This window comes from Acromyrmex echinatior, chromosome 13, assembly GCF_024713525.1.
Source record: "Acromyrmex echinatior isolate Ae372 chromosome 13, ASM2471352v2, whole genome shotgun sequence".
NCBI lineage: Eukaryota > Metazoa > Arthropoda > Insecta > Hymenoptera > Formicidae > Acromyrmex > Acromyrmex echinatior.
In genome coordinates this window covers 2,276,994-2,290,877 of record NC_141864.1, presented here as the reverse complement: position 1 = coordinate 2,290,877, position 13,884 = coordinate 2,276,994, and the positions used below count along the sequence as shown (strand labels likewise).

General features: G+C 39.6%; 2 protein-coding genes across 2 annotated transcripts; one reads left to right on the top strand and one right to left on the bottom strand.

Annotated features, from left to right (window-relative positions):
• Positions 1-3,638: 3,638 nt before the first annotated feature.
• Positions 3,639-4,765, top strand: LOC147907501 (uncharacterized). Its single transcript, XM_087412463.1, has 2 exons — positions 3,639-3,725; positions 3,846-4,765. Exon 2 carries the CDS (start codon positions 3,853-3,855, stop codon positions 4,657-4,659), a length of 807 nt encoding a protein of 268 aa, XP_087268589.1. The 5' UTR covers positions 3,639-3,725; positions 3,846-3,852; the 3' UTR covers positions 4,660-4,765.
• A 4,785-nt stretch (positions 4,766-9,550) lies between these two features.
• Positions 9,551-11,046, bottom strand: LOC147907500 (uncharacterized). The gene is made up of 2 exons (XM_087412694.1): positions 10,772-11,046; positions 9,551-10,443 (listed from the first exon to the last, which is right to left on the bottom strand). The coding sequence occupies exons 1-2, from the start codon at positions 11,044-11,046 to the stop codon at positions 9,600-9,602; spliced, it is 1,119 nt and encodes a 372-aa protein (XP_087268820.1). The 3' UTR covers positions 9,551-9,599.
• Between the last annotated feature and the right edge of the window lie 2,838 nt (positions 11,047-13,884).

The following is a 13,884-nucleotide window of genomic DNA, read 5'->3' as shown; positions in this document are numbered from 1 at the left end:
GTTTTATATTCCGGTCTTATTTCACAATTTATCGGACTACGACGCGCATTTTATAATTAAGGAAATTGCTACGATGGACATGTAGATGTACTACCGATAACCAAAGAAAAATATATTTCATTCACTGAACATGTCGATCGCACCAAAGACAAAAATGTAAAGAATTTCCAAAAACTGCGTAATTAAGATTCATTGATGCTTTCAAATGCAAGCCTCGATAAATTGGCGTCGTATCTCGACAAAGATAAATTAAAAATTGTACGTTCCAACATTATCAGACGAAGAATTTGAATCACACGAAAAGGTGTCTTTCCGTACGAATACATTGATTACGTCGAAAAATTGCAGGACACGCGCTTACCACCGCCCGAATTATTTTTCAATTCGTTGACAGACGATACAGTATCCTAGAGCTCAGTATGCTCACGCCGTGAACATCTGGAAGCGATTCTCCATCCGAACGCTCGGCGAGTACAGTGACCTGTACTTGAAAATGCTGTCTTGTTATAGCAAACATTTTGAAAATTTCCGCAATAGTTGCATCGCGAGTTACTATCTCGATCCCGCGCATGAACTCAATGGTGTGGAGATTGACCGTAATAGAAATGTGGGCATAACTAACACGCTCAAAAATTGTGTAACTGTGTCATCCGATAGAAGCGTGATTCTACGGAATGCCGGCTGGGATGCGCAGACTACTGCAGCCGGATATTTTAATTTTTGTGTACCGCTCTACGTACTGCTGGGATTTTGCGAAGATTACAAACGCGTGGTGATCAACGCTCGTCACGAGTTGATTTTAATACGAGCGCGCAACGACAACAATTGTCTGACGGGAGATCCGGCGGTAGAGCCAACGCTCGAATTATTCAAAGTACAGTGGCGAATGCGTGTTATTGAGCGAGATAAATAAGCTGTCGATGCTGTGCGCTTTGGAGAGCGGCCGATATCTGAGCATGGCTTTTCGTTCGTGGGATCTGTACGAATTTCCGCTCTTGCAGAGCACAACCAAGCATTCGTGGGCCATCAAGACGGCTACTCAGCTCGAGAAGCCGCGCTATGTTATTTTCGCTATGCAAACAGGTCGAAAAAACATCATGTCCGAGGATGTAAGTCGATTCGACGACTGCAAATTAACCAATGCGAAACTTTACCTGAATTCGGAATGTTATCCGTACGATGACTTGAATCTGGATTTTGACAAAAACAGATGTGCGATTCTGTACGACTTGTACGCGCGTTTCTGCAAGGGCTACTACGGATACGAGTATTTCGAGCCGAGTCTCACCTTTACAACTTTTTTACGTAATGGTCCATTCGTGATCATCGATTGCTCTCGACAGAATGAATCAGTCAAGAGTGGCACCGTGGACGTGCGATTAGACTTTGAATGTAAAGAGTACCCGCAAATACAACAGCCTATTGTCTCATCATACACGATCGCGTGGTTCAGTATAATCCATTGACCAATGTTGTGCGCAAAATCACCTAAGATGCACCTCTGACACGATATAAGATCTACGATACGTCGCAATCGACCGCAATCGACCGCAGTCTTCTCGACAACATGCTCGTGCCAACGTTCGTGGATCTGCAAGGATTCATCGTTAACAAGAAATTTATCGTGAAGGAAGTAGCGATGTTGAAATAGGAGACCGTTCTCACGCATTACATTTTTACGAGCCCCATGCCATGGAAATTTTTGACAAGATCCGATAGGTCTTGCGCCTCCTGATTGATTGCTTATCACCATGGATTGCAATGGGAGGACGGGACGATTCCGTACAACGAGGCGAAACGTCTAATTACGATGGCTGTATTTGAAGATGATGCTGTCGTGTATGTCAAGGGACGCGAGAAACGAACGTGGCTGCAGAACTTGCTTCTGGACGATGAGCGAGAACGCATGTACATCGAGGCCTTGGACACAGTTTACGAAGACATGGAATCTTTATCTAATCTAGACGTTACTAATATTATACGATGTGGACAACATGTTAAGAATTTCGCGTTACAAAATCTATTGAAAATATATAACTGGTGGTTGCAAAAGAATTTTTTAAATAAAAATACGTTAACGTATTTATTATGTATTTCTTTTCCCTTTCTTTGTAATATATAAACATATGTATAAACGTATGTACGTAGTACGTATGTCTGTACATATGTATGTATATATATGTATGTATGTATGTATGTATAAACGTATGTACGTATGTATAAACGTATGTATAAACGTATGTATAAATTCGTGACAAAGAAAAATGCATAAAAAGATAAAATTTGATAAAACGTGTCGCGACGTGTCCGATCAGACAGTACATCTGACAGTACATATATGCAATGTATATAGGCAGTATATTAGACTTTTTTTTTTCATTCAATCGTAAGCTTCAGTTACGAGCGTTAAGACATGGACCGAATAAAGGAATATATACGTCGAAAATCAATCGAGCGAAAGAGGTACTGCCCATTGTCGCCAAGTCTACCGCCTTCGAAGGAAAAAGCGAGATATTGGGAATATCCTGGAGAAAAGGTGTCAAAGTCACCAACGTGCTTATCACCAACGTCATCGATGCCATCGAAATATAAATCATAAAGTATAAGCATTGATAAACTCGCGAACAAAAAATAAAAAATAAAAAAAAGACTCGATAAAACGTGTTGCAACAGGTTCGCAATTCTTAGAAAAAGAGGGGAGAGTTATCCCCTCTTCGATTCTAGAAGTTTTATATATATATCGCAATTTACGCGGGTGCAATTAGTCTTGCAATACTCGCTTGTACGAACGGTTGAAAAATGTACTACGCTGAAGACAGCAACGCATCGTACGAAACGAAGAAGAACTGCAGTAACATGTAAGTTTTAACATTCTATATGCAAAAGAAACGTTTTTTAACATTATGTATATGTACACAGCATGGAGCATCGCAAGATGCGTTTATTGGGTAGACGTTACGATCTGACGACTACGGGCTATAAATTTTTGGAAATTGGAATCAACGTTGGTCCACCGAGTTACGTGGAGATCGCCCTGGGAGATTGCGGACATGAACTGCTGCTGTCTCTCGAAACGTGGAAAGGTTTCTACGAGCAGCGATGGAATGTTTACAAGATGCTGCGAAACGAATATAAGGACAATTTTATAAGTGTTGGACCGTTAACCGTCAGCATTTGCATGCTGAACGATGCTACGCTCGTACGTCTCAATTCTTCGTCCGTACGCATGATGATGACCGAAACGACGCTACGACGTATGTTTGAGTTTGACGAATGTATCGATGTAACATTCGAACGATTAACCCGACTACGGTTGATGTCAAGTATACGCGATTCTCCAACATCGCGTCCAAAAACGATATACGCGATAGTGATATTTTTAACAAACATCAGCTCGTCGATTGCGAGCTATTGGCTTTAGTTTTTAATACGTAAAAAAAAAGAAATGATGTAATAATATGTGAATAAAAAAATTTTTTTTGTTCATATCATTATATATATGTACTTTCTTTACTTCCCATCCGTCTATCTATCCATCCATCCATTCATCCTATATCTCGACGCTATAGCGATAACTTTTCGTGACGGCACTTATGATCTAAAGTGTTTTATATACAACTGCCTCCCACCCCCTATAGATCCTAGGCAGGCTCGCTTCTCGGCGAAGATCGATTCTCAACGTCAGTCTTTGTTCTGCTTTGTCCGCGCGCAAGACGTGTTAAGACGTGAGTGATATTTTTTTTTTCCCCCAATGTGCAACAATATTCTACTATTTTAGCGTTAATGATAGAATATTGTTGCACATTTTCTGTGATTAAGTGAAATGATAATTTTTTATTGTGCAGTTATAACATGCAAAAACAACAACAAAAAGTTGAGGAAACTGCCTCCTCCTCCTCTTCCTCCTCCTTCTCTTTCTTAGAGGATATTGAGAATAATATCACAGTTGATCTCACTAAATTAAATATAGATCAATTAGGAGTGTTCAATCGCCTCATTGCCAAGGTGGATGATCACAGGCATGTGTGCATCAATAGAGTTGCGTTCAAACACCTCATCGACAATCTCGATAAGGCTGTGAAGGAAGAGGAAATGGAAAAGGAAATGAAAGAGAAAGTAGAAGAAGAAACTAAAGAGGAAGTGGAAGAAGAAACTAAAGAGGAGAGCGTTTCCTCCTCCTCCTCCTCTTTCTCAGAGGAAAGTCAGAGTGATATCATAGATCTCACTCAACTACACGTACATCAATTAGAACTGTTCCATCGGATCATTGAAATTGCCGATGAGGTGGACGATCTCAGGCATGTGCGCGTTAATAAAATTGCGCTCAAACACCTCTTCGACAATTTTGATGAGGCTGTGGAAGAAGAAGAAGAGGAAGTGGAAGAAGAGGAAGTGGAAGAGGAAGAGGAAGTGGAAGTGGAAGAGGAAGAAGGAGAAACTGAAGAAGAGAGCGTCTCCTCCTATTTCTTAGAGGAGATTCATGATAATATTATAATTGATCTCACTCGAATACGCGTAGATGAATTAGGACTGTTCTATCGCCTCATCGAGGCTGCTGATGAGGTTGACGATCTCAAGCGAGTAAGCATTAATAGAATTGTGTTCAATTGTCTCATTTACAATTTCGATGAGGGTTTGGACGAAGAGAAAGAGGAATAAGAATTCAGTGGAAGATGAGGAAGAGGAGGAAGAGGAGGAGGAATAAGAGGAGGAAGAAGAGGAGGAGGAAAAGGCGGTGGAGGAAGAAGAGAAGGATGAGAAGACGGTGGAGGAAGAAGAAGAGGACTAAGAATTCAGCGAAGGACGAGGAGGAGGACGGAGAGGGAGAGGGTGTGGAGAAGGTAAGAATTTTTTTATTATATAGGTTTTTTTTCTTCCTTTTTTTCTTTAATATTTCTTGTTCGCGTTATAATATTGCTACGCATTTAGGGGTGGACTCCGCAGTGACTGCCTGAAACGCATTTTTTTGGGATAGACGCGGGGTCTGCGGAAGCGGCGGTCCCAATAGTACATGACACCACAACAGCAATTTAGGATGGACGCGGGGTCTGCGGTGGCGGCGGTCCCAATAGTACATGACACCACACCGAAGATCGATTTTCAGCGTCAGTCTTTTGCTGAATTTGCATGCGAGTGAAAGTTTTAACGTGATAATATATAACGTGAGTGATTTTTTTTTCCCCAAAGTGTAAAAGTATTCTATAATACTATTTACGCTAAATAGTAGAATATGTTTATTAAGTGATAATATTGTGAATTTAAAAAAAAAATTTTTTTTGTCGATTTTTTTAAGATTATTTTTCAACGATGAGCAACTTGCAAGATTTAATTCGAATTAGATATGAGTATCCCATAGAAGGAGTAAGTTGTTTTTTTTTATCAAACATTTTAGTGATTTTTGCGCTTCATTTTAGTGATTTTGCATCTTTTTACTTTTCAGTACCTTAGGGTCGACAACGAGCCGCAAGTCCGGCTACAATTACGAGACGAGGTGGGGGTGCAAATTATCCCCTCAGTAAGTATAACAAATAGATTTATTTTCTATTTTTTTTTCTTTTTCCTTTTAAATTCATTTTGTTCATTTTTCAGCCTGTATCTCGATCTTTTATCCAGATCAGAGGCTTCATTAACATAGCCACTTGGCGAATAAGAAGAAACGAAAGAGAATGCGACCGGGAGAATCAAGTCGACATGTGGGAAGAAAGGGATTTCTTTCTAGCAGAATTATTAGGTCTCCGACCGTACGAGCCTGATCCGGAGCCGGAAGACTGGAATTGTAAGTATCATAAATTTATATATGTGAATTTCTCTTCTTATATGTTACATTCTTCTTATATGTTACATGCTAATGTAACGCTTTTGTTTTACAGAAACGACGGCTATCATTTTTTTTTAATTTGGGGACGCGGCGGTGGTTGTGGCACTGGTGCCTGCGGCGGGGTGGCGGCGGTGGTGACAGCGTCTGCGATGATGGGTGGCGGCGGTCCCAATAATACGTGACACCACACATGGCGACATATCAGTAAACATCGATAGCGCCGGGACTTCCAACGCCTCCCCTCCCTTCCCCGCGTCTACCAGTACTCCCCGCGCCTACTCCCCCGCGCCTATGAGTATCCCCGCGCCCCGCGCTCCCCTCAGAGGACCTGAGTTAGAACCCGCCTATTATTCCTACTCTCCTTCTTGTCATTGATGAGCCACAGAGGAGATATGCCTATTTTCGATGCTGTACATGTTGATCGACACCACGTTCAACCGTTCGAATTTCGGAATGTCATCTTTTAATGTCATTGGAAATTCGATATCCGCGAGATTTAATACGGGTATAATGGTTCTCGATTTACATGTTTTTCTGCGAGGTACAGAGCGGCGATCACTGATCATGCGAAACATGCATTGTCCGTCGAACAAACACTGATCACCGCTCGTTTCGTCGCTATTTCTCGCGGCACTTCGATGTAACATTCCGTGTGCATTGGATTATGCTTATTCACATTCACTATCAAATTGAGGATTCGCGAAAATGTCCATCCGTTGTTGTGTTCCTGGAATTCTTCGAGCGATGTTAGGATAGGCTTGACGACGTGTCGTTCGTACCACTCGCGCATATCGGTGCAACGATATATCTCGCTGTTCTTTGTAATTATGCTCTTATTAGCACATTTATCCTTCGTCGCAAACTCGCCATTGAACACGGTGTTCACTGCCTTTTACACTGCCGTTTCGTTCTACAGCGTCTCGCACTCGCTCGAGCATTACATTGCCAGCGTCTTCTAAAAACTGTCGCGGCTGGATGTGATTAGAGTTTATCACCGCATCTGTCAATATACGACTTTCAAACGCGTCGATCTCTCGCCAGACAAGAGATCGTTCATTGCTACTCGCGTATTCGCCACTCGGGTACTCGCCATCAATGTGCACGAAAGGTCGTTCCAATTCCAATTTTGCTCCCGCGAGTCACGCGATCCTCGCCACCGCGGATTGTCTGTATCCAATGGCGAGGCGCGGACGCTTGGCACGACAAAGCTCTTCGAGCTGCTCGATGCATTCGTCGCATCGTTGCAGCCACGAGAAACACTCCAGAGTAGCGACCTGGCCGCACTGTTCCAGTAGTTCGCGTTCCACTCGCTGGTTCCACTCGCGTGGTTTTCCATGTTTTTTTTTAATGTGTGCAAAATGTACACATGCTGCACGAGAATATAATGTACAAAAGTCTGCAATTCGTGCACGTCTAGCCTACCGAAAGAACCGGTCTCATACACCCTGACGTGATACATTCCTCCATCGTTAATGTCAGCTATACGAATTATGCATGATGTGCATACGGTAAAAGAACCATCCATTGTATAATAATTATGGATCACACAGTGCTTAGTACGAGCATTCAATGTACGAATTTCTGGAGACGACACGAATTTTTCTACGCGATCCATTTCATATTCGCTCATATCACTAGCATATCTACTATCATCGAATAGCATTTCTTCGTCGGACGACTCTTGGTCCATTATATTCTCAAAATCTACTTCCACTTCATCAAAACTTCGTCTCTAATATTCACGAACTGTTCTTCATCCACATTTCTAATATATTCTGTTACGTCGACTCTGTCCTCAATGTTACATCAACTGATACTCTACATCGTCCATTAAATTGTCCTCGTAAATTATAAATTACATTGTCCTCAAATTCTATTTTGCTTCAAATAACTTGTCTGCATTTACACCATCCATGTCCTCAACGTCTGTATGATATTAGCCATACTTTTCGCATTACACTATTGCGATTCGGTAATTTTTAAAAACGCCAACTGAGATGCCGCGCGCTTATAATCCATTATATATTCTATTTGCGACTTCTTTGTCCCTTTGTCTACCCTCCCTATTGAGTTGCAGTATCGGCGACGTGTCATCGATCTCTTCTTACAAAAAATATCGGCGTTAAAAAATATCGGTGTCTCTCTCTTAACACATCGCGATGTGTCACAATTCTTCTGGTTCTTCCTAGATAAATATCATTATCGACGCTTCTGACCTTGAAAGAAAGAACTGTGAGAATGCAGTATGATTTCATCATCTATCCCTCATTGATGGCTTTGTGTAGCAGCCGATATATCGATGATATGCCACTGATCTTCTAGACAAAAGTCCACGTTATAGTACCGCAACGCATTTTTGGGGTGAGTGTGGCGGCGGCGGTAGCGCTGGCGTCTGTGGCAGGGTGTGGGATAGCGGTGGTGGCGGCAGCATCTGCGGCGGTGGGATGTTTGGTGGCGACGATGGCAATAATACGTAACATCACAACATGGCGGTATGTATCATCATATCAGTAAACACCGATAGCGCCGGGACTTCTCGCGTCTCCCCTTCCTTCCCCGCACCTATCAGTACCCCTCACACCTTCTTCCCCCGCGCCTATGAGTACTCTCCGCGCCCCGCGCCTTCGTCAGAGAATCTGGGTTAAAACCGCCACTATTATACTACGAACGCGATATTCGGTAAGACTATGGAGAACGTGCGCAATCACGTCGATGTAAAATTAATAACAAAATGGGACGGACGGTACGGCATGGAAGCAATGATCGCGAAACCGAATTTTCACAGCCACAGCATCTTTGAGGAAAATCTAATTGTTATTGAAATACGCAAACTCGAGGTGAAGCAACAAGCCAAATTACGTGGGTATGTGCATACTGGACATATCAAAAGTCTATTTGTACGAATTTCACCATGAGTACATGTTACCGATGTATCGTGACAAATGCAAGATCATGGACACCGACACGGACAATCTCATTTATCACAAAATGTGACGATGTGTACGATGCGATGAAACGTGATATCGCTAGATTCGATACAAGCGATTATCCGGCGGATAACGTATACGGTGCCTCTCACGAATAAAAAAGTACCCGGCCTTATGATGGAGAACAACGATGTATTAATGACTGAATTTGTTGAACTCAGAGCGAAGATGTACGCGGTAAGGATGGACAGCAAGAAAGACACTAAAAAGGCGAAAGAGTAACGTCGTAGCGCAAACGATAACGTTCGACGATTACGTGCGTTGTTTGAACGAAGAGATTGAAATGACCCGTTGACAATCACGTGTACGATCTAAACGACACGATATCCGAATCGAAAATCGCTCTGAATCCATACAAACGATCCATACATATCGGACTCGACGGAGACGTTACCGTGGAGACATTGGCGGATATCTTTAATATATGTATTATATATTTTATATTATGATTTTTTTTTAATTTTTTATATGTATTATTACTTTATATTATATTTTTTAAATTCTTTATATGTATTATTTTATATTATTAGGTGTTGGAATTAATTCGTAGCGTTTTACAAGTGATGGGAAGTACTTTCATTAATGTATTTTTTAATGCTCATGTGAAATAAATAACATTCTTTCATTAAAAAACGCTACGAATTAATTCCAACACCTAATGTTTTTTTTTAATTTTTTGTAAGTATTATTATTATTTTATTTTTACATTTTATGTATGTTTTTTTACATTAATATACATATTACTATTATACATATTTCATTTATATACATGTTACTATTATCTATTACTATTATTATAATTTAGGCTTCATATATATATATATAAAATTTCGTCTAGATTGATTGTTGCTGATAAGTCTACAACGATCGGCTGTATGCCCGATTTTATGGCAGTATTGGCACGTCATTGCTTCGGCATTTACCCGACGCACGGGCGCATTACCTGCGTGTTTGTTATCGCTGGACGTTTTTTCTCCAAGCACTACTTGTCTTATCGTTTTTACAGTCTCGAGTTCTCTTTCGGCGTCTATAGCGCGGCTCTCCAATTCCTCGAATGTTCCTTCTTTTGATATTACTATTTCCGGATTTAAACCACGTAGGAAACATATTCTTAAATGCTCGTCCACGGATCTTTTAAAATCATGACTAATTTCATTCGATTGCCGTTTTTGGGCGTTTATTATACGCTTTCCTATTTCGCGGACACGATTCGCATAACTTGATATCTTTTCGTCTCCCTTCTGACATATGTAAGCGAATCGAGCTTGCGCCTCGTAAACTGTTTCTCTAGGACCATATTTGCTACGTAAAAATTCGACTAAACCCTGTAAGGAATTAAATACTCTCCCGAGTATGGATCTATAAGCATCCCCCTTTAATTTGTTACGTATTGCGCGCACTAAGATAATTTCTTGTGAAGGCACAATCATGCTGAGCGCTTCTTCACATCCTTCCACGAAATGAGTAAACGCAATATTATCTCCGTCAAAATTAGGTACAGCTTCTAACGCGTCTCTGATTGAAAAGTACATGAAATTGAGGTCGGCAGATGGTGTCGTTGGAATACCTTGTGACTGTTCTGAATGTTGCTGCTGTTCTTGTAACTGACGAATGAGACGTTCTTGTTGTTGCAGTTTTCATTGTAGATCGACGATATATCGACTTCGTTTGCCATGGCGATATTGTTTGTTACGGGATTTTTTCTTGGCGGAGTATGCACTACCTTGTTCATAGATAAAACTTTTGCACAGTTTAGTCACTTGCGATTTCTTTTCCACACAACTTAACAGAGCGTATCCCACCGCTGTCACCAAATTTTTGTTACGTCTCAATGTTGTTATTGAGATTTTTTTCTCCGTTTTTGAGTCAATGTATTTAAACAATTTACTCGGGGACCGGAGATTAAGTTGTGTAGTTAAGGATGTGATTCACTGGGAAGTACTGGATAATTTAAAGGAAGGGTAACCTTGAATCCGGTGCCAAAAAGATCGCGAAGTTTATAGGCGAATCTATAGGTGGATCGTGTTTTGGAATGGTTTTGTAACTAGGAAACGTGAGGTTGACCTCCAATTTATTTAGAGTATAGACAGGTTCGCGGGGTGAGTCTACCGGTTTGTCTTGGTCTAGCAATTGCGCAAGTTTTTGGAAATAGGGGAAAGGATCTTGGTTCGAAATAAGGGCCGATTTAACTTGGAACCTCAATCTCTTTTCCCTTTGTCTTCGTCCGCCTTTGGTAGGCATGGAAGTAATGCAAAAAAAAGAATTATAATGTTCCGGAGAACTGTCGTAAACGGGGGCCACGCTATTGGCAGCGACAGTCGCAACGACTCCTCAGATATTCATATATATATGTATATTTGTATGAAGAATTAGAGATTAGAAATTTAGACGTTCCGTCGATAGATTCGATTTGATATTATCGTTTATTAAAAAAAAGATAAATGCGAAAACGGGGGTGCGAGGTTCTGATGAAGCGCGAGGATAGTTCTCACCTTGACTGTAACTAACTGACTGGCTGATTGATCGAAGCAGTGCGAGTCTGAAAGTGAGTCTAAGTCTAAGTCTAAGTCTAAGAGTCTGAGTCTGAGAGTGAGTTTAAGAGTTTGAGAGTAAGTTTAAGAGTTTGCGAATAAGTGTGTGTTTCTGTCTTCGACAGCTCCCTTTATATACTGAAAATGAGTATGGAAGTATCCTTTCAGAACCAATCGACACTTCCCAAAATTTGGTAGAACCTATACTCGCGCTTTCTTTGAGATAAGGCAGCAAGGCTCCGCGTAAGCCCTACTCCCCACTCTACAAGTTTATTCTTAATAAGTAATAGTTGAATTTTAACAATTTGTTATAAAAATTCGGTTTTCCTTAATATCCTTTATGCGAGGCGAATTCACTACATTCATATATTTAAGATTAATTTAACTTTATTAGAAAAAGAAAAAGGGAAAAAAAGAAAAAGATATTCGTTCTCGCATTCAGGAAGGTTTCTATTTTACTGCTAATTACTTAATCGTTAAACGCTAATATAATATACGTTATTATTAATGTTAATGTATAATACGCTTTTATATTTGTTATTTTATAGGAGGGCTTCTTTGAGAAAGATCGTGTGATATTCTTAGACATTCTTTCTAGAATATTCTATAGATAATTTTTATGACGCATAAAAGTACATAACGTGATCTATCTGTTAGAGTTTGAATGTTCAAATAAAGAAACTGAATATAAAAGAGAAACGGAATTTCCAGTTTCGAAATAAGGATAAAATAAGGAAATCTAGCGATAAGATAAAGTAAAGTATAAATTGTATACCTATGACGAGTATATTATTCTATAAAGAATAAGGGGATTTTATTGGTATGTAATACCTCCCTCTTTAAGTCATGCGTGATGCACTTAATGTGCGCCACGCATGATTATATATAAAATAACAGTAAATATACATGTGTATATAGAATATGCCAATTATAGAAAGAAGTTCTTACAACTGTGGATATATTCTAGCGTTTTCTTGTTCAATAGAGATCTTGGTACTTTCTTCTTGATTCATGATATTCTTGGGCAGATTCGAATTTTTTTCTGATGTAGTTAATTTTTCTGCTGCTTCCTCTTGAGGTGTTTCCCTCTTCTTGGGTTTTTGGGAGAGATGTATTAGGTGTTGGAATTAATTCGTAGCGTTTTACAAGTGATGGGAAGTACTTTCATTAATGTATTTTTTAATGCTCATGTGAAATAAATAACATTCTTTCATTAAAAAACGCTACGAATTAATTCCAACACCTAATATAATTAGATTTGTAACTGAGTCCCAAAGGGCCCCGATCAGATGTAATGACCAGCCATAGATTGTATGTATAGCGTATCCATGTATTATGGTGTCTATAATTAGTTTCACGGTTCTGATGCAGAAATAGATTCCAATTATTCCAGCACTTGCGTTGCCGAAGGAAATAAAATTTCCCCAGATTTTTTTCCATGTATTTTCTGTAATTTTCTGGATTGAAACTCTCATCTAAAAGATACGAAAGAGAGATTCCTTGGGAAACTATGGGTACGCCTTTAGCTCCTCGTGCCATAGTATTTAGAATTCCATTTTTTTTAGCTGGGAACATTATGTGATCCCGCAGGTTTTCGAGATCCTTGTATGATGACGTTATCCCAAATGCCATATGGATCAGAATATTGTGCGCCTGAACATCGTCCGTCTGAGCTCGCAGATCCCGCGAAAGTAGTTGGTCATGTTGTAGTCTGGTTTATTTTCAAACCATATATGAAATTATTGGTATTAATGGAAAATACTCCAGTTAAATGCATCTTCCTACATTCGTCTGCAGTTATTTCCAGGATGTACTCTGCTGATGTGCATTCGTTACTGTTGAAATGTGAGAGTGCATCCCACAATAATATATAAATCGATTAATAGACACCTTGCATTGAATTACATCTATGGACTCGAATTTTGATAATTGAAGTAATTGGATATATGTTTTTTCAATTTGCTGTTGAGTTAGAGGAATATTGCAGCTTTCAACATCTAAGAGAGATAAAGTTGTGACATTTAGATGTGGTGATCCGCAATCATATCCGACGATTCCGTTAGCTTGAGAGATGTAGAGAGTCCACATGAGCACGGCAAATAACAATAGATTCGGCATCCTTTCGCTTTTTCTTATAAATACATTTTTTTCTTTTTTTTTTTAAAAAAAAAGGAAAAGAAACAATTATACACAAAGTTGTTTGCAAGATACAATACATAAGTACAAAATATAATACTTATTATAATATAATACTAATCGCGTGCGTACTTATATAATTTGTTTTAGATATGTATATACATATATATATATAAAGACTTGGATTGTTACGCGGCACAATTCAAATCTTCTCCGTCTCATTCCTTTTCTAAATGAATATGAGACGTCTTTAATTTATTAGGATGAACAATTTTTTGTTTTCCTTTTACAAAGAGTTTTATATTACCATTAGATAATATATCCAATATCGTGTGAGGTCCGGAGTATTGATTACCGAGTTTGCCTATCTTGGGTTCACATAATAAAAAGACTTCATCATTGACTTGGAAAT

Coding starts and splice junctions, on each gene's coding strand:
- LOC147907501 (XM_087412463.1), top strand. CDS start 3,853: ATGCAAAAACAACAACAAAAAGTTGAGGAAACTGCCTCCTCCTCCTCT.
- LOC147907500 (XM_087412694.1), bottom strand. CDS start 11,046: ATGCCTACCAAAGGCGGACGAAGACAAAGGGAAAAGAGATTGAGGTTC. Junction 10,444..10,771: donor TTTTTGGCACCGGATTCAAG/GTTACCCTTCCT, acceptor CGATCTACAATG/AAAACTGCAACAACAAGAAC.